The sequence below is a fragment of the Fukomys damarensis genome, unplaced genomic scaffold (genome assembly GCF_012274545.1).
Source record: "Fukomys damarensis isolate Sample0158 unplaced genomic scaffold, DMR_v1.0_HiC HiC_scaffold_7, whole genome shotgun sequence".
Classification (NCBI taxonomy): Eukaryota; Metazoa; Chordata; class Mammalia; order Rodentia; family Bathyergidae; genus Fukomys; species Fukomys damarensis.
In genome coordinates this window covers 33,399,527-33,420,215 of record NW_022900919.1, presented here as the reverse complement: position 1 = coordinate 33,420,215, position 20,689 = coordinate 33,399,527, and the positions used below count along the sequence as shown (strand labels likewise).

Sequence of the window (20,689 nt, the reverse complement as noted above, 5' to 3'; positions counted from 1 at the left end):
CAATTTGTTTCCTAGCTTGAGGACTAAATTACTCCATACACTGAAAACTGGTCCATATAGTACTGAAAATTATTCTAATCATATCGATAATCTTGGAGGTGCGACTTAACAGTGCCAGGATTTTTCTAAGTGTAATTATTATATGCAAGGACCACGAATTCAGGCAACATGCAGGGTAAATGAATGGCCTGGAGTGACACGTCTGAGCCTGTGAAAATGCTGGCTATATGGGTCTTTGCTGTGGTCAGGCTCATGTTTATTTCCATTTACAGAAGCTCCTGGCCTTTCAGTAATGACCATTTTCCTTTGATAGCAGCCAGTGACAGTGAGTTTACAGCCTAAACTACTAATTCAAGAAAGCATGTGTTTTTAGGAAGCCAAAGCCCAGGGATTTGTGAGGCTATTCAAAATATCCACCATGGAAAGGTTCCCCTCAGAAAACATTAAGAACACACTAAAACAAGTTCCTAGGTAAGTTAACATGTGAAAAATGCTAACACAGGGACTGGGCTGGATTCTTCTCCACCAAATGGCCTCCTCAACATTCCATGCCATACAAGTGAGATGTGCGAAGAAGTCCATACAGTGATGGGTGAGGCTGAGCTACACGTGTTCCTTAAGAATGACAGACTGACTAAATTCAGCGTGGACCTATGCATACCAGTCTTTCCAGAAAATTGTATTTAACATTTTGGAACAAGTGAATCCCTCTTGGATTTAATAGCTCAAGAGCACTTCTACTTAATCTTAGTGGCACCCCACTGTAGGAGGCAACCCTACATCCCAAAACAAGTCTTGCCTGTTAGTGGGATTTAAATAACCGCCTTCACTGGTTAATATGTCAGCTACAAGCTACCCTCTACATGATGCTTCTCCCAGGTTACTTCCTTCTCTTGCAATATCATCCACATGATATCCTGTTTAAATTAAAATTTCCTCACTAGTTTGCAAGCAAGTTTTTTCTATCCCAATGAATTCTCTTTTCTAACCAAAATGAAGCCCTTAGCTAGCCCCCCTTTTTTCCCTTTTTTAAAATATTGTCCTTCAATTGTTGTTAACAACCCCCAGCTGCACTGGCTCCCGTACCCATTTAAAACCTCCATGCTTGGCTTCATATTCCAGATTTTCTTGCAAGGAAAACAGAACTCTAAAATCAGAAACTTGGGCTGGGCAGTTGCCAAGTCAGCTGCCGCTCCTTAGCCTGAGGTCAAATGGCATACCCTACATCACACTGCACAGTGTTACTCCTTAGTGAGTAAAGAACAATTCATTCTAAAATGGGAAGAACAGACTGTAAACAGAGCAGCTCTTATCTCCATACATTCCCACCCAACTCCCTGCTGTTGTTTCTCTCTTTATAGGCCAGTAGGGGGTTTATCTTCTAAAAAAACGTTATTCAAAAATGCTTTATTGCCCTGACAAGGGATCTTTAAGATTCAGATATCATATGTCCCATTAAGGCTATGAAGTAACTGAGCTGGCAGGCTTCCCTGAAAAACGTTCACCACTGAACTGTCTTGGGAGCAATGGGGATTGAATTCTATAAAATCTCAGTATATTAAGCCAAGAAAATAACATTTCCTCCTTCCAATCCTCACGAAGACTTGTTCAAGACTTAAGAGGGATGGTGACTGAAAGGAAAGGATGTGGGTCAAATAGCCCTGAAGGACATTTCAATTCCCTTCCTGTTTTATAAGTTTATTGGATTAGAAACTATTGAAAATAGGGGGCTACTGGCTGGCATTTAGAAGTTCTCTGGTAAACCAAAAACCATTTAGTGAAACAAGTCTTACTGAATCATGATTTTATTCATTTGACAATTTTTTAAAGATTTATTTCAAGCTACAGTGATCTCTATTGCCCTTCAAGCAGATGAAAATTGACTATAAAACGTGCCAAAATGTTTCCCTGAGAGTTTTAGAAGAACCACTGTACTACTTATCACTAGAATTCTATTCACAAATCTTTATATTCTGTATCTTTATGTTCTAATTCTATACTTTGCAGCAAAAACTCTACAAAATTCTGGTTCAATAATAGCTAAAACTATTCTCAGAGAAATAAATTACAGATGAAAATCTATTTCCAATTTCTAAAGGGTGTTTTCATGATGTTTAAAGGACAAAATGTGCTGTTAAAACAAAGCAGTAGTTATAATGACTTGTCATCAACATCTTTGCATTTCAAAAACTTTCTGAAAATATCAGTCTCAGAATACTACAACAGATTAGTGCTACTTTGTCATTGAAAAGATCTGCCTTACTCATTTGCCATTTAACTTATTTACATATGTTTATCTGATCCTTAAATAAGAACTAGAACAACAACATGTCTTAAAACCATAGCTAAGATGCAACAATTACAGAGCATTGCTAAGGCAATAAAGAAATGACCTTCCCACATGGAAGTTCACTGGATTTTCTTATACAGCAAACTTTTAATTCCATTTCTCAGATGAATTATTAACATCACACAAAAATCCATAAGGCCTCTTTCCCCCCTGCTAGCCCACAAGCTAATTTGCCTTCTCTTTGAGGGCTAGTTTTATGATCATGCCCCACAGAAATGCCTAGTCATAAGTGCTCCGAGTAGCGTGTGCCATGTAATGGAAAGAAGATACTAGTGGTGCCCTGACAGTGAAGCTCCTTTGAAGTACATGTGTTTATATGTGCACGCCAAGTTTTTAATGCCAGTAAAACCAAAAGGCAGTTGGAATTTTTAACTTACAGTAAAATGATCTTTTATCTTTTAAGGTTCCAGGAAGCATCAATTCAATCCAATATTTTTGTTTTACTTTTTAAACCACAGCAAAAACAACAACAAAAGAGAATCTGATAAAGGACTCTGCCTATTCTAAAAGGAGGGGAGGGCAAACACAACATTTACGTTCTAGCTGGCAACTACAGAGCAGTTTGATTTGATGGGGTTAACTGGAAAATGATAAGGGATCTCATTATCCTTTTAGGTAGTTACGTAAGAAAACGCAAACATTCTCATAGACTAAATCATATGACATACCATATATATAAAATACAATTAAACAATACTAAACAACATGTCTTTTTGGAATGTATAATATGTAAAAATGCATTAAGGAAAACCAAGGGGTCAACATGAAATTAAAAATGGGAGAAACAATGTAATAAGATCAGAGAGGCCCACATGGAGGCTTCAGAAATATGGGTAACAAGACAATTTCTTAGGCTGGGTGGCAAGTCTACAGGTGTTCCTTTTATTATTATCCTTGGACACAATTAACAAATTTGTGATGTCCTTTTAAAAATATATGACACATTTTCATGGTAAAAGAATTTTTAAAATACAGGGGAAGGAAAGACTAAATAAATGGAAGCAGTATTATACACAAAACTCGATTTCTGCAGCATAAAATATATTCCCAGATAGGAAAGAACTTGAAATTTTTCTGTAAGTAAGGTGGGGTTAACTTAATGGCAAAGTAACAATTACCATATGTGCTCATCAGATAATCAGGTTCTGGATAAAGTGTGGGGCTAAAATCCATTTAGGATGAAAGAGCCCAAAGGCTGATGCCCAAAGACACAACTGTTTTTGCTCCTTGGGGCCCATAAACATCTATCCTGAAGTGCTTAAGATTTTCTCCAAATATATGGAGTCTGTTTCTCATTGGCCCTTTTCCTTACTGCTTCCTATTGGCCAACCCAAGGCATGAACCGCTGAACTTCACAAGAGAGTCTACTATGCTCTAATCAGCACCATGGGGTACAGGGTACAAAGAAAGAAATGTACTTCAGAAGTAATACTGCTTATTTATGCAAAGTATTTTCATATATACTAACAACCTGTATCTAATCGTAACTTTAAAATGGCAAAGAACTCACTGTTTCCACTAGAAAGCTTAACATGCTTTTGCTGCACATTTTTTAACCATACTATGAACAGCAGTCTCAATAAAGCACTTCTGTAGAGGCCTGGAAAACACATGTAATTATACTTTAGCAGGTACAAATATATTGGCTTCTTTTCTCTTAAAGCAGAGGAGAAAATTAATTCTTTTCAGCTGTTTCATCCAGAAACCAGCATTTGTTTTGTGTTAAATATGAGAACTGTAGGCTGGGCTTTGTCAGCATCTCATGATCTGGGGAGTGGGAGGTGGCAGGATGAGTGTTGCAAACATGCTCACTTCCAAATTGTCCTTCTACAGACTGTTTGCAGAGGCTGACTGCTGAGATCCATTTAAACTGTCTCCAAACCCTGGACACTCATTCTCCAAATTTCCAAACCATATTGCTATTTTGAGCATATGAAGATATTTTTCATTACACTTCTTTAAAAGAGTAATTAATTTTTCAAAAAATTTCTGCTAGATAATCAATACAAAAACTCCATTGGGCACTTATTCATTTGTTCAAAAATTACTGAGAACCTACTACAGAAGTAGGTATAAAGTTTAAGAGGATACAGTCCCTGCCTTCAAATAGTTCACAAGCTGGTGGCATGACTCTCAGAAAAGGAACTGTCTAATGCCTGGAAAGATACTTCAAACCATTATATGTATGTGTGTGTTACACTGGGGCTCAAAGACCTTTCAAATAAACTGGGTTCAGAAACAACATTAAGATTGGTGGCCTAGGAGGAAGATCAACTCTAACATCTGGCCAAAAGTGTCACAGTGAATGTGACAAGAGATGTCAATTGTTTGGTGCTAACAAAGCACAAGGAATGAGTAAATGTCCTAGGAGAAAAGGCTTCCAGAGAATTTCAAGATTCACATCTTATACAGATCTTAAACACAGGATGGTATCGGGGCAGAGAATTATAAGCAAAGGAAAGAGAAAGGATGAATTATTGGGGAAAAACCCTGGTCCTTTAGAAGACATGATTTAGAATAGTGTCTTAGTTTTCTCATTGTTGAGACAAAACACTTGACACCTAAAGTTAAAGGAGGAAAGGTTTATCGGGGCTCACAGTTTGTAGATAATTCAGTTCATAGTTGGCAGGATCCAAGGAAGGGTGGTATGGCAGATGGGCATTGAAAAGGAGAAACCATTCATGGCAGGCAGAAGGCAGCAAGGCAATTAACAAGCCTCAAGAGACAAGACCACAGCTCTTTCCATCCCTTATATCTTACCCAGGTAGTACTTACACCCTTAATCCTAACATCATACCATAACTCAATCCCAGCATCATGTTCTTGATCCCAGAAGCTTTCCTAGATGCACCGACCTCCAAAAAGCTCCACCTACGACTGTATGAGGCTTTGGGGCAGGGGTACACCTAGATACAAGCCATAACAAATGGCTGGGACTTGGAACATAAGGCATAAAAAAAACAAAAACAAACAAACAAAAAAAACTAGTGGTAAATAGGTAAGCGCAGGGCTTTTTCCATAAAGTTATATAGTTTACATCTAAACTATAAGGAAATAACCAGCAGAGGTAGGCAGGTAGGTGTGTGTGTGTGTAGGTGTGTGTGTGTGTGTGTGTGTGTGTGTGTATGTGTCTATGCATATCATTGTAGAAAAATTAAAACTAGGAACAATGACATACTTAGAATCTAACAAAGGTGAGAAGTAGAAGTTGAAACCAGAGATAGGGGAGAGGAGTGCAGTTGGGAGTGTAGGGAAAGGTTAGTTGATTAACACAATAATACAATTAGGTAGGAAGAGTAAGTTGTAAGGTTCTGTGTACAGTAAAACTGATGCAGTTAATGATGTACTGTACATTTCAAAACGGCTATAAGATTTTAAATGTGTTACCACAAATAATAAAAGTTTAGTGTTGGATATGCTAATAATCCTGACTTGATCATTGTAAAATGTATCAGTGAACTGAAATATCACATTGTACCCCTTAAAATGTACATTTATTATGTGTCAATAAAATATAAAAATAAGTCCAGGCATTAAGCTGGGGATTTAGCTCAGTGGTGCCGCCACTGCCTGCTTCACAAGCACAAGGTCCAGAGTTTGATTCCCGATACCAAAAAAAAAAAAAAAAAAAAAAAAAAAAGGCCGGGCATCACAGTGCATACCTATAATCAATCAATCCTAGCTTTCTGAAGGCTGAGGCAGGAGGACCATCATGAGTTAAGGCCAGTCTTGGTATAGTGAATTCAAGGCCAGTTTGAACGACATAATGAGACCCTATCTCAATCAATCAATCGAAAGCATGGGAGTAATAGTAAGAAATACATATTTTGTCTTTATTGTAACATATATAGACAGCTATTCAACATTTAGCTTCCATGTACCAAAAGCTAATTACATATACTTACGTCATTCTCACTTTGACCGCTGCCTATCTGATCCTGAGAATGGTATGGCTTTCTCAGTCATGCCCCCATTTTTGCCCTTTCTACTTCATGGCCACCATGTTCTCTACTGACTGCCTCTAGTCTGGGGCCCATAGTTAGGTTCTCTGGCAGCTGCATGTGTATGAGAGAGAGAGAACTCCGGTGGGAGTGAAATGACAAATACAGGAAGGGAACCTGGAAGTGAGGGGGCTAAGGAGACGGTCTGGAGAAAGGTGATTGAATACGACAATGAAGGAGGTCACCGATAAGATCTGTCATCACAGTTCTTTTGACAAATGAGAGGGCTATTTGATGGCAAGAGAATTTAAAAGACTTATTAGTTATCTATTGGGCATAATAAATTATTCTAAAATGTAGTAATTTAAGACAACAAGTATTTATTATCTCATAGTTCTGTGAGTTAGGAATTCAGGAGTGTTTTGTGGACTAGTCTATTGCAGGGTCTCTCATGAGATTTCATTCAAGATGGCCAGGGCTGGGGTTTCCTGAAAGCTAATTCAGATCTCTGAGGCTGCTGGCAAAATTTATGATTTTCATTAAAAAAAAGTAGAAACAGAAAAGGCCAAAGTTAGAAACTGTTTTAATTATACTATTCTTAGAGACAAAAGCGTGACTGAAATACTGAATATTTCTTTTTTTTTAATTTGGGGATTTTAAGTTTCTTCTACTAATTTTGAGAATTCTTTTCCTTAATCTTGATGTGTAGGAAACAAACCCTGGGTTCGTCCTGGATATACTGAGCATCAGGGAGCCATGATCTAAATATGAAGCTATTTAAGCTATTGCCTGATTTAGAACAACCAATTAGGATATAGCACAGAAAAATCTACTTGATCTTGATGTTTGCTTTTTGGGGGGCCTAAGGATCAAACCCAGAACCTGTGCTTCTAGGCAAGTGCCTTGCCATTGAGCTACATATTCAGCCCCCAATCTTGAGATTTGAATGCCTCCTTTTAGAGAAGTTATGACACATGCTTTCTCTACAGATCTAAGCTTCCAATAATGTGATATGCAGTAAGCAATACTTAGAAGTCTTGATACTGTAAATGCTAGTTACTGATTGTCACTATTTGGAATCAATTTCTAATCAAAGCATAGAAGATAAACATGGCTATTGGGAAGAATACAAATATTTAACTGTAACAATAATTGTATGGTTGATAGAGGTTGAGGTGAAGTATAGGAGTGAGAGGAGAAAGTGCATGAACATTCCTCAAATTACATAGATGAGAGAGTGAGGAAATGGCTGATAGAAATTATGTAAAGTTGATTAATCAAGAAATAGCATGTTGGGCTCGGGATTTAGCTCAGTGGTTCTGCCATCTGCCTTGCCAGTACGACATCCCAAGTTCAATCCCTAGTACCAAACAAACAAACAAACAAACAGCATGTTACTTTTCAAATAAAATCAAAATATATTATTTCAAGTTACAATTAGAATTCTAACCAAAACCAGAAGGGTACAGGGAATAGATGTGATAGGAGAAAAAAATGTTTTTTCATAACAAGAATACATAAGTATAAAAATTCATCAAATAAAAAAATCATCAAGAAATAAACACGAGCATGTTCTATAGAGTGAATATTTCCCTCAAGAATAACCAGAAGCACAGACTGGTCACTGTGATAATGGAATTACAAAGGTAACCTTCATGTCTTGTTTTCTATCTTTTCTGTATTGTATGAATTTATTTTATTGCCACAAACTGAATATTCATAACTTTCTAAAGGTGAAATAAGAAAAATCAATGTCATTGGTAGAATTTATAAGTTGATATTAGCCTATGTGCACCAGGATTTACTGATAAACTTTACACACATCAATCCCTCTAGTTATCTTTGACAAATGACAAGATTTCACTTACTTCATAGGTTAGCACTTTATATTTATTGCTTTGTTCTGAGATAAAAAGAAGCAGTTTACAAATCACTGCCGTTGTAGTAAAAACTACTTACCATAAGCTAAAATACTATTACTTATCATATACTTTGAGTATGCATTTTTATACTACACCATCCTAAGAGGGCTTAGTCAGGATTCGCTCAAATGAACAAAAGTGCAGGCTCATTAAAGAACTAGGATGCCCCTTCCTAGGAATAATCCATTAAACAGTTTTAATAACTCTCTTCTCCCAAATAGTAAGGGTTATTCTTCTGAGCCTTTATTGAAGGCCAAGATAAGTCTTCTGCATGTATTAAAATCAATTCCCTCCTATCTAACTTAAAGAATATTCAAAGGATTCAACAATAATTAACATACCAAACAAGTAAATCAATATTTGTCTTGGTTTAACAAAGATGATCATTTAAGAAACATTTCCTCAGAGCAACCTGAGTACCAGGTATAACAGGTAGAAACACTATGAGGGAAAAGAAGATGTGGTCAGTTGTCGGAATTCAGGTGGATATACAGTAATGGTCTTTCATATAAAAAGAATCAATGAATGAAGAAATTTTAGGAAAATGCTTTTAGCTTCTATAGCAGAAAATAATTTTACACCCATAAGAAGCATTTGGCATTCTATTATATAGACTTATAGAACCTCAGTGTACAGAGATTTGTACTGTAGCAATTAACAACAATTATACGATACAAATCAGGCACTAGCCACTTTTTCTGTATGGGTGTTTACAGCAAGGGTTAAGCTACCTGGATTAATATACTGTACTATATTCATATAATAGGATACTATACAGTAATAAAAATGAACAGATTCCTGCCTCATGCAATGTGGATAAATCTATCAGGCTTAATGTTGGCTGAAGACCAGACACAAAGAATGCATATTCTACCCTTTCACATAATCAAGGTGTTGGAAGCTAGCATATTGGTTGAGTTTTGGGGTGACAGAGACTAGGAAGAGTCACAAGGGGGCTCCTAGGGCTACAGTGAAGTTCCATCTGAGTGCTGGTTGCATGGGATGGATTCACTTGCAATAATTCATCAAGAAGTTCCAGTTATGACTGGTGCACTTTCCTGAAATGTATGTACACTTCAATTAATAAGTTAACTAAAAAAAACACATATGCTTCCTGCTAACTTATATTTCATCTTTAAGTACATTTTTGAGAAGTGCCCCTCTGGATGTATGAATCAAAAAAGACAACCAGTGGGCAGTGAAAATCCCACAAGTCTGTGCCTTGGCAAATGAGGTGGGCTGTGCTTTGTCCCCACTGGTGTGCTTAGCTAGACACCACACATCTGGATGGACATCTGCAAATCTGCAAAAGCACTCATTTGACCCCCCCCCCACGCTGAAGCTTTACAAGAAGGGGAGGGTAGATGCCCTTATTTACAGATGAGGAAGCAGCATGGAATAGTAAGACACATGCACAAAGGCGTCGCAGCTAACAAGCCATTAAGCCAGAACTGACTAGGCCAGAAGCTCTTTAGATGGTTCTGATTCCTCTTTGGGAAGGGGAATAGGAAGAAGCTTATTTTTGTATCACTGTGTCTGTTTTGAAAGTCACCTCAAAAGCTCTGAAGAATAAGGTCTCTTAATACTATAAAGGTCCAAGATTCTAAACTCACTTGAAAAATATGTTGTAAGCATGTATGTAAAAATAAACATTAACCCTTTGCCGATTTAGCTATCGAGAAAGCAGAAGAATATGTATATTCAGATATTAGTAGTATACCCCTCCCATGCCTTAAAATTATTAACTTGAGGCTATAAATCTTGCCATTCCTTAAAAAAAGAAAAATGCACAACATAGATATATCCAACTTACCTAGAAGTGTCTGCTTATTCTGGGAGGAGTCGGGCTCTGCAGAACACCTGCACGATCGAAGAACGATCACTCCGCCAAGCACACCGTCTTCACTGGCAAGGAAAGGTGAACCTTGGCAGAAAGGACCAGCAGTCATTTTCAGTGGATTTTACTTTTCTAGTTTTCAATTTTCATTTGATTACTAGAACAAAAATGTGGCATGAATAAGATCTTGAAAGATGTCCATTTTCTGAAAATCATTGTTCATACCTCATATGGACTGGATGGCAAAGGCAGGCTTACACCATGAACAGTGGTCATTTGGCAAAGACAGTGGCAGATGCTGTCAAAATGACAAGTAGGGGATGAAGGGTGCATATTCAGAGAGGAATTGAAAACACTACCAGATTAAAGGACCAAAACACAAATACATAAAAAAGTGTTCAATCACTCCCTTTGATCAGCTCCTAGGGATCACTTACCAGCCTCTCCTTACTGTCAGAAGTACACCACCAAAAGCTTTGATTTACTACCTTAAATTCAGATTTAAACAATAAGCCATGAATTTTATTACAAACATTTAAAAATGTTCCTGATGCTTTACACAAATAAGGGTGAAACTGTATTTCTATCATGAGAGTGTGGTGGTTAGAAATAGCCTAGTCTCCTGGGGATCTCACACACGGAACCACTGTGAGCATTTCAAGAACACTATATTTCAAAATCCCTCATTTTTCTTCCCCAAGGACATCTTCCTCAAACATATGGAATAGCAAGTGACCACGTGGAGAACAAATGCAAAATTAACCCAAGAACAATCAAAGAGAGTAGTAAAAATAAAAACCAACCAAACTGGATTGTGGGGAGCTTCTGGTTAAACTGAATAGATTAAATACATGCCTTTATCTCTACTCCTGACACCCCAGTGTGGAACACTAAACCTGGCTCCCAGCTAACACAGGGTACACAAGAAACAATGAACAGCACTTACTCCAAGAAAAGCCCACTGCCATTGTAAACTGCAAAAGCAGTGTGGGATTTTACTCTGGCAAACTAGAGTTGTAGAACAAATCTTGTGCAGCACCTATTACAGTTAGAGGGTTTAACCCAGAGCCATTTTAGGAAGGGATTAATCACTTAAGACTGAGCTACAGAACAACTATACTTCAGGGTTTTTGGAGTCTCCCTGTCACTGTGACTGGGTGGAAGACAGCCACAACAGACCTTTGTGGAGAGGTCGCAGGCTAGACATAGACTCCTGGAGAAATTAAAGCTGAAGCCGGGAAGGATGTGGCGAGAAGCCAGAATAATTATATGTGTGATTTGGGGGTGGGGTGAGTTGGGGGGCTAAGTCTGAAAGTTCTAGCATTAAATCTAGCAGATTGCTTAACAGCCCCACTCCAATGGATAGCACAAAACTCAATGTTTTGTTTTCTTTCCCCATTTGCCAAAAACATAATCAGAGATATACTTTGGCTTGTACGGTTTCCACAACCTGGGATGTATGAACAGAGGGGAATATGGAGCAAGTGTGGTTATATCATACAACCACAGGCAGTAAAGCTAGGCAGAGAACTTAGTGATTTGGGGCACACAGAGGGACATGGACACTGGTGGCTCCAGACTGACTACATCTCTAGGGCAGGCACCATTGGCAGACTATGCCCAGCAGAAAAGATAAGAAAGGACTCAGCATTCACACACAAAAACATGAATGTGGAAACAAAATAGGACTTAGTAGTAACGCAGTATCCCTAATTCAAACCTGCTGGGTTCCAATACTGCAGACCCTAGAAAGAAACCACTTAATCAAAAGCATACAGAAAATTTTTTGGACTCATTGATTTTTTTGGGGGGGGGGTTCATCTTTTTTTTGCCCTGTTTGTTTTTTCTTCTTTTTCTTGATGGTTCTTTTCTGTTAAATTCTATTGATTTTCTTTTATTCCTTAGTAGGGTCTTTTATCACACTTTTCTCTCATCCTTCTTATATTTGTTTTCTTTAGTTTTCAAGTTTTACTTAACTTTCCCCTTCCCTACATCCTCCATTTTATTAGCTGTATTAGTCTTTAGATAACTAGTTGACCTAGGCTATTAATATTGAATTCTTTTTTATTGCTAATGGTAGTATTCCATTTGATAGATATTTATGCCAATACGTGGTTTATCTTGTATCTATATTATTGCAGATCTTTTTTCTTTTGTTAAGAGTGAAACAGTGGTAACTTTTATTGGTTCTTATGGCACGTCATTTATTACTGGTGCTAATTTCATTGCTATTGCCAGAGTGGAATAATTGTTATTATTAAATTTTATTTATGTTTTATTGTATGCTAATATCTGGTTTGTCTTTGTGTCATCAATAATGTGGTTTGTTTCTGGAGAATTCCCCTTCCAAAAGTAATGTAGGTGGTCTAACTGGGAAAGAGGCAATGACCTATAGTTAGCCATATCCACAATGTCTGATGGGAAAGCTGACTGACATTAGCTAAACAAATCTCCATACTAACAACAAAGTATTTCCATTAGAATCCACCCTCGACAACAACAAAATAGAAACATAGCATAAAGTATATACACATACATTTTTCAATTTTTTTCCAGTCAATGAGATCATGTTATTTCAACTGTTCTGTACCTAACTTCTGGAGTTGGCTGTTTGAGGCAGAGCTTCACTATATTGCCCAGGCTAATCTCTTGAATTCTTGGAATGAAAAAAATCCTCCCAGTTCAGCCCTGGGACTTGGCATGTGCCACTGCACCTTGGCATATATGACTTTAAAATTCAACAATATAACAGGGCCAGGGATTTAGCTCAGCAGTTCAGCGGCCTGCCTTGCAAGCGCAAGGACCCAAGTTCAATCCCCAGTACCAAAAAAAAAATCAACAAAAAAAATTCAACAAAATAACTTGTAGACCTTTCCACATCAACACACATATATTTTATTTAGCTCATACTTTTAATAAATATGCACTTGGACATATAATTACTTCTTTGACTAGTTTATTATTGATGAATTTGTAGTTTGTGATTTAGCTTTTGTGACTATAAGTAAAAGTGAACATTTGGATACATCTACATTTCATATACATCTGACATATGAATAGAATGCAGTTTTAAAGTAGAGTCAATGAATCAATCAACATACCTACATAAATTATTTACTACATGTTCTCAAACTATCTTCTAAAACATTTACACCAATAAGAAACAATTTGAGAGTACCCATTTCCCCATAACCTAATCAAAAGTGGGTATTAGCAAATCTTTTATTAGTAATTTGATTCAAGAAAAATTGTTTCATTGTTATTTGGCTTTGCATTTATTTGCAAATATTCTTAAATACCTATGCTATGGTTTGCATCTTAAGTGGCCCCTAAATGTACAAAAGTTAAAGGTTTGATCACCATCAAAGGGTGCTACTGGGAGGCAGTGGAACCTTTATGAGGTGGGGCCTAAGGGAAAGAATTTAAGGTTACTACAGGCACACCAGTGAAGGAAGTACTGGGACACCAGCCCCACTCTGTCACACTCTTTGTTTTCTAGTCAGTAGCTTCGGGATGAGCAGTTTCAGTCCATGCACTACCCACCATGACGTGCTGCCTCCTTACAGGCTCAAAAGTAATGGAGTCAAGTGATCATGACTGAAACTGTGAGCCAAAATAAAACTTTCCTACTTTTAATCTGATTTTCCTCAAGAATCTTGACACAGCAATAGAAAGCCGACTAATATAATCTATATATTTTCAAGTTGTTTGCATTTCTTTATCTGTGAGTTGCCTTCACATCTGTGGCGTACACAACTGGCTGCCTTCTCATTCATTATCCTTTCTTCTTTAAAGAAAAAATTTGTATTTTGTGTGGTGCAAAAATATATCTAACTTCTCAAATTTCTTTACAGCCTGTAAGTCAAGTGGCACAGTTCTTTCTTTTCTCCCTCCTATCCTGCACTCCTTCCCTGTCTGTTTGCTTGCTTGCTTCTGACCTATAATACTGTACATGTTCATAGGGCTTACCTAAGCATATTTATCTCCTCAAACTTGATCATTAATTTATAGTAAAACCATTCAAAATATCTCTTTACTTTTTTTAAACATATGGTATATTGTTATCATTGTTATTATTCTTATTCTTATATTATTCTTACTATTATTATCTGTAGTTCCCCTACTGTGGAATAGCATCCCAGAACTTCTTCTGATCGAATTGTAACTAAGTACTCCACCTTTCCAATAGCTTGGCTCTTAAATGTCCCTCAAAGGCTCATCCATATAATAAAGGTTTATCTCCACCTTGGAACTAATAGGAGATGGTGGAAATTTTAAAAAATAGGGAAAGTCTTCCAGGTCCTGGGGTATGCCCCTGAAGGGAAATGTGGGACTCCAATCTCTTCTTCCTATCTTTCTTGTCCTGGCCATGAGGTGAGTAACTGACTTGCTGCACACCCCCTGCCATGATGCGCTGCCTGGTCAGAGGCCCAAAACAATGGAGCCAACTGACCATGGACTGAAACCTCCAAAACCTGGGATCCACAATAAACCTTTCCTCTTTTTAAATTTGTTATCATTGGTATTTGTTTAAAAACAAAAAGCAAAATCAGAGAGATGACCAGTACACTCCTTACTCTCCCCAGCCCCTGTAACCAGTATCCCCTGGTATCTCACCTTCTGTGAGACCAATGTTTCTGGATTCCACAGTTGAGTGTGATCATGCAATTATTTACCTCTTTGTGACAGGGCAGAGTTTCCTGCAGAGCTTGTTAAAGGGCAGAGTGTACTAGCATGCATCTAATTGGCAGCTGCCAATTGGCTCAGATGCAGTGACTAGAAGTAGAACAGCATCTTGTGGACAGGAAAAATAAAGCCACCCACTAAAGATAGCCAGACAGAAAAAGAATCTAAGGACCGGATGCACCATGGAGCCATGGTGCCAGCCTGAGAGCCTGGATTTGTTTCAGGCTTTTTACGTGAGAAAGTCCTATTTTAAGGCCTTAAGGTTAGATTTCTGTCATATCAATTAAACATAAGCCAAAATTAAAAAGTTCTTCCATTCATTTATTGTTTTTTTCCCCTAATCTGCTACACTCATTACATATTAGGCAATAAGCCCTTGGACATATTTGCTGCAAACATTTTCCCCACTTTGTCAACTATCTTTTGGATTTGTCTATGATTTTTTTTGTTTTGCAAAAGGTAAGTTTTTAATATTTGTGTAAACAGTCTATCAGTGTTTTTCCTTTACAGGTTCTGTGTCAAGAGTTTTACTGGAAAGGCCTTCTCCAACAAAAATTTATGAAAATAAGTTTTCCACTAGTTTTCTATTAGTACTTTTAAAATTAGTTTCTAATTTTAAAACTTTAGTCCTCTTGAATTAATTCTGATATAAAGATTGCCATGGAGATCCTGTGGTGTATTGTTTTTCCCTAAATGGTTCAGCGAATTGCCCAAATTTGTTTAAAAAAACGAATCTCTTCCCACTGACATGAAATGCATTTCTATCACACATTAAATTTTCATATGTACTTGAATCTATAATTAATTCTAATGATAAAACTATTCCTATATAATGAATTTAATTATTACCACTTTACAGCATATCTAAGTTAGTTTCTTTTCATCATTCATTATTTGCAATATTCATTGGTGTTCTTGTTATTTTAAAAATTGGCTTATTATTCTTTCTTGTATTTCATTCTCACTGAAATTTTTACACATATTATTAAATTAATTGTGACTTTGCTTAAAAATCAGAATGTCCACATAAATTTTCCCTAAGAAAGACTAAAATTTGTTATCCTTGACATCCTAAACTGCTGGAACTGTGTGGACTTCTAGACAAAGAAATGTGACATGATACCTCTATTGATTAAAAAGGATCTCACTCTCATGCCTTTGATCAAATAAGTACCTTTGTAGAATGTCCTCTGAGATGTAAGCCTAGTATGGAAAAATACTTTTTCTTTATGCTCAGTTCTTATTCTTCTGATCCACCTTATCATGTTTACCACAGCCCATAATCAGTATCTATAGTATTCCTAAATTTAAAAATTCAGAGCAGGGGATTTAGCTCAGTAGTGCTGCCACCTGCCTCGCAAGCACAAAGTCCTGAGTGTAATCCCCAGTACCAAAAAAAAAATCATTCTCAGCAACCCACACAGCCTATTCCCACAAAACAGAGCAAAAACAAAGAAAAAACAAAAACCTCTCAATTCTAAGACAAGTTGACTGGCAAACTGTCTGTGAGTGAGGTGAAAATACCCTGGATTTGAAGAAATTTAGGTCAACTAGTCATAAATACTATATGTGAAAGACTTCGCTGAGTCAGTATTTCGCACACATAAAGCATTCTTTTCTTTTTTACATAGAGCATTCTTTAAAATATTCTAAGCAGACAGTAATTTTGCTCATGAAATTCCAGATTCCATTATGTTAAAAATACTTAGGTTTTGACAAAGTCAAAGGCATGAATGCTCATAGGCATGTTGTTTGCTTCGTGAGGATTATGCTGGTAATGTTTTTATCTGAATTTGGCAAACAAAAGTTGATATGATCAAATAATGCATATAAGCATCTGGGGGTACACCAAACAGTTTCTACCAATCACTGAACAAAGTGTCACATCAGACCTTTAAGAACATTATACACTCCTCTGTTGCTGCAGGTCATGAACCTTCCCTTTGCTGAGTTGTGTTTTTACATACCCCATTTTGCCACATGTAGAGACTCTCTTTATTTCTACTTTGCAAGGTTAGGTCTTGCTTGATGCCCAGTAGTACAAGATCTGAACCCTTCTAGCATGCTCCTGATTCCACTGTAGAGCTCTCTCAAGCTCTGTCGCTTAAGTAAATAGTAAATCTATACTACTGTAGCAAAAATATCTTTTCACAGCTTCTGTATGGAAAAACTGATAAAATAGTAGTTGTTGATGTTCTAGTCCCTATTACATTTCTGGATGCTTCAATATTTTTCAGTTTTATTATTGTATTGAGAGGTTATACAGTTATGTATACAAATGCTTATCAACGTTTATGCTCACAACTCTAGGTCTAGAAATGCTGCAATATTTACACTATAAAGATCATGAAGCTGTCATGTATCACTATAGTGAATCACTGTATCCCAAATCCATAACAGAGATGCCCATTAATACAGGAGGACATTCAAACAGAAAGCTAGAATTCAACTAGAAATATATTTACACAATGATATGTAGGGGTTTGTATCTCACTTCAATATACTTCACTATGAGTCCATTCTCAGTAAAGTCATTGAACATATTAAATATCTGTCCTGTATTCAGCATTCTCTCCAATACTGTGTATACAAATATTAAAAACGCTGTTCCTGAAAAAGTTACAACCTTGATGATACACTTTAATTACATGAAACCTAGAAAACAGCATATAGTAACAGATATTATATACATATTATGAACAGGTACAGTTGCCCTACTAGAATGTATTGGTAATTAGTAACGACCTAAAATAGCATGTGACACGCAGTAGGTGATTACTAAACATTTATAAAATATAAAAAGCCCAGTGACAGGCCTGTGTTAAGTGTTGCATGACTGTAGAAGAGAATACTCACTTTGCTAGGTAAAGGACCCTCAAAAAGAAAGTCTGTTAGTGGACAATGGGTTGAACTTTTATTAACATGATGATGCTGAGTAAGCACTAGAATGAGCAGTTAGAATGAGTTATTTGTACAAGATGAATCCTGAGATAGGTGACAAAGAAGAGGGCACAATGCTGAGAACACAGCAGATTGGATCTACAGAAGGGCTGAAAATCTGCTCAGCCATAGATGTGTGAAGTCATGGCAGCCTGGATGCAAGCAGCACTAGAAAAGGGACAACCAGAGCTAGGCACCGGGGTGAAGTTTTGTCAGATCAAGAAGCTCACAACTAATGAGTGAAGCCAAAAACATAAAGACAGGGTCTGGAGAGCCAGGTATCAATAATGTAGAGAGCACCTAGGACTCTGAAAGAGGAGAAACAAATCAGACTGACTAAACAGATCAACTGAGACAGGCAACAAACTGGTGACCCAAATATGTTAGATTGCTGAACCTGGAACAACAAAGAAAGAAACAGAAATCCTGTGGCAAAAGAGAAGGAAGGATGCAGTGAAGCTTTAAAAGAACTGGTGACTAAAAAGGTCACAGGCTAAATGTGCAGTGCTCCCCCATCCCATCTACACAAGCAGACCCACCCTACTCCCCAAACAAATAAGCAGGCCTGACAGAACAAGTAGGCAAAACACAAAGGAATGACTATCCACAAATTCCAAGCCAGCTCTACATTTTGCTTCCCCTTGGCACTGGGCAGCAGAAGCAAGGACTAATTAGCCAACCTGATCCTGTAAGAACAACACTTGCGTAGATCAGACCTCACGAATATTAACATAAGAGTCCAAAAGTCCCCTTGATCCTCCCCACACTCATCGCCTACATCCAGCAGAGACCAGAGGGGGACAACTGCACTTCCTATCTATCAGTGGAAGCAAGGACACACGTTGGCTTGGATGGTAACTACAGCCTGGGGTTAATGGACAGAGAGGCCCCTGGAGAACACAGGGCATCTCCCATTTTCCCTAAAGCTAGGCAAAGAAAATTATGACTGGTCTTTTCTCAAGACTGCAGATCTTTGAAAAAAAAAAATCATTCATTTGATAACACAAAATTTTTTTTGACTAAATTTTTTTTCTCAATTTTTATTATTTTTCTTGTCCTTTCTTCAAGTTTTATAAAGATTTAAGGCCCCCTCTTTTTTCTTATTTCTTTTAGTTTCTTTTCTCTCTTTAAACTTTTTTCTTTCCTACTGTATTTCCTATATTTTGGCTCTTTCTCCTTTTTCTTGTTCATTCTTTCCTTAATAGTAGACCAATATTGGGTTTATCTTAGTGTTCATATTATAATTATTCATCTCTTTTCTACAGTTAAGGGTGGTAGGCTATTGGTCTTTATGGTTTGTCAACATTCAATTTGTATCTGATGTTATAATTGATGCTGATTTTATTAATATAGTCAAGGTGATACAGCTGTTGCTATTTATTGATGTTCTTGGGATGCCAATGCCTGGATTGCCTTAGAGTCTTAATTAATATAGTGGCCTATTCCTGGAGAAGAGTACTGGACCAAACAGAGGTGGTTGGAACCTATGACAGAGGCAAAAGCAAACAGCCATACCCACAAGGTACCACTGAAAAGTAGACAGTAAGTAAAGAGGTCTCCATATCAGTAACAAACCTGTCCACCATAATCAACTCATAAGCCTCAACACATACAAATAATAAGCAAACAAACAGAAACATGCATATAATCAGAACATAGTGCAATGAACTAGATATTAATGACAACAGAAAATACAAAAATTATGCAAATGCATGGAAACTAAACAATATACTCAAACATTGGGTTATAGATGAAATCAAGGAAGAAATAAGACAGTGTCTAAAACTAAATGATAATATCTATACAACTTACCAGAACTTAGGGAACACAACAAAAGCAGTCTTAAAAGCAAGTTTATAGCTGTGAATATCCACATCACAAAAAAAGACTAAGCCCAAATAAGTAAGCTAATGATGAACCTCAAGCTCCTAGAAAAATAAGAACAATTCAAACCCAAAGCTAATGCAAGGAAGGAAATTAGAAAGATTAGAGCAGAAATCAATGGAATTGAGACTAAAAAAATAAATAGTACAAAGAATAATTAACCAAAGAGTTAGTTCTTCAAAAGAAAAAACAAAATAGATAAATGTCTAACCAATCTAACCACCTCCACCACCAACAACAAAAGACAGAAAAGATCCATATCAATGCAATTAGAAATCCAAAAGGTGGGCAGGCTGGGGATGTAGCTCCACATTTGTGTGGCAAGGGCAAGGTCCTGAGTTTGACCCCGGTGCAGGGGGAAAAAAAAAATCCAAAAGGTGAAATCATTATAGATACTGCTGAAATGAAAAAGATCATTAATAACTATTTTACAGATGTGTAAGCCAATAAAATAGAGAAGTCAGAAGAAATGGATAGATTCCAAGATGCATATAAATTACCAAAACTACAGCAAGAATATTTAAAAACCCTGAATAATCCAATAACAGGAAATGAAAATGAGGAAGTAATAAAAATCCTACCAATTAAGAAAAGCCCAGGTCTATATGAATTCATTGCTGAATTGTACAAAAACATCAGCAAAGATTTAACACCAAGGGAAGGAGTACTCACAAACTCATTCCTGGAAGCTACTGTTACCCTGATTCCAAAATGAGACAAGGATCCAACCAAAAAAGAGAATTACAGATTAATCTCTTTAATGAACATAAATGTAAAAATTCTCGATGAGATACTGGCAAACAAAATACAATGAATCATCAAAAAGATACATCATGACAAGGTAAGCTTTACCCCAGGGATGCAAGAATGATTCAACATATGCAAATCAATTAATATAATACATAAAAAAAAACCCAGAAGCAAATACCAAAATTACATGATCATCTCAATAGATGCAGAAAAGGCCCTTGACAAAATCCAACATCCTTTCTTGATAAAAACACTGAAGCAAACAGGTATAGGAACTTATCTCAATTTGTTAAACCATTTATGACAAACCCATTGACAATATCATATTAAATGGGGAAAAACTGAAAGCTTTTCCTCTAAAATCAGGAAGAAGACAAAG

General features: G+C 36.9%; 1 protein-coding gene across 1 annotated transcript in view; it reads right to left on the bottom strand.

Moving 5' to 3' along the window:
- Window positions 1-20,689, bottom strand: part of Tasp1 (taspase 1) — a 226,943-nt gene that overhangs the window by 51,826 nt on the left and 154,428 nt on the right. Inside the window, exon 12 of the mRNA XM_010634096.2 lies at window positions 10,027-10,137. Within this exon, the coding sequence (XP_010632398.1) occupies window positions 10,027-10,137 (111 nt within the window). The remainder of the gene's footprint in view (window positions 1-10,026; window positions 10,138-20,689) is intronic.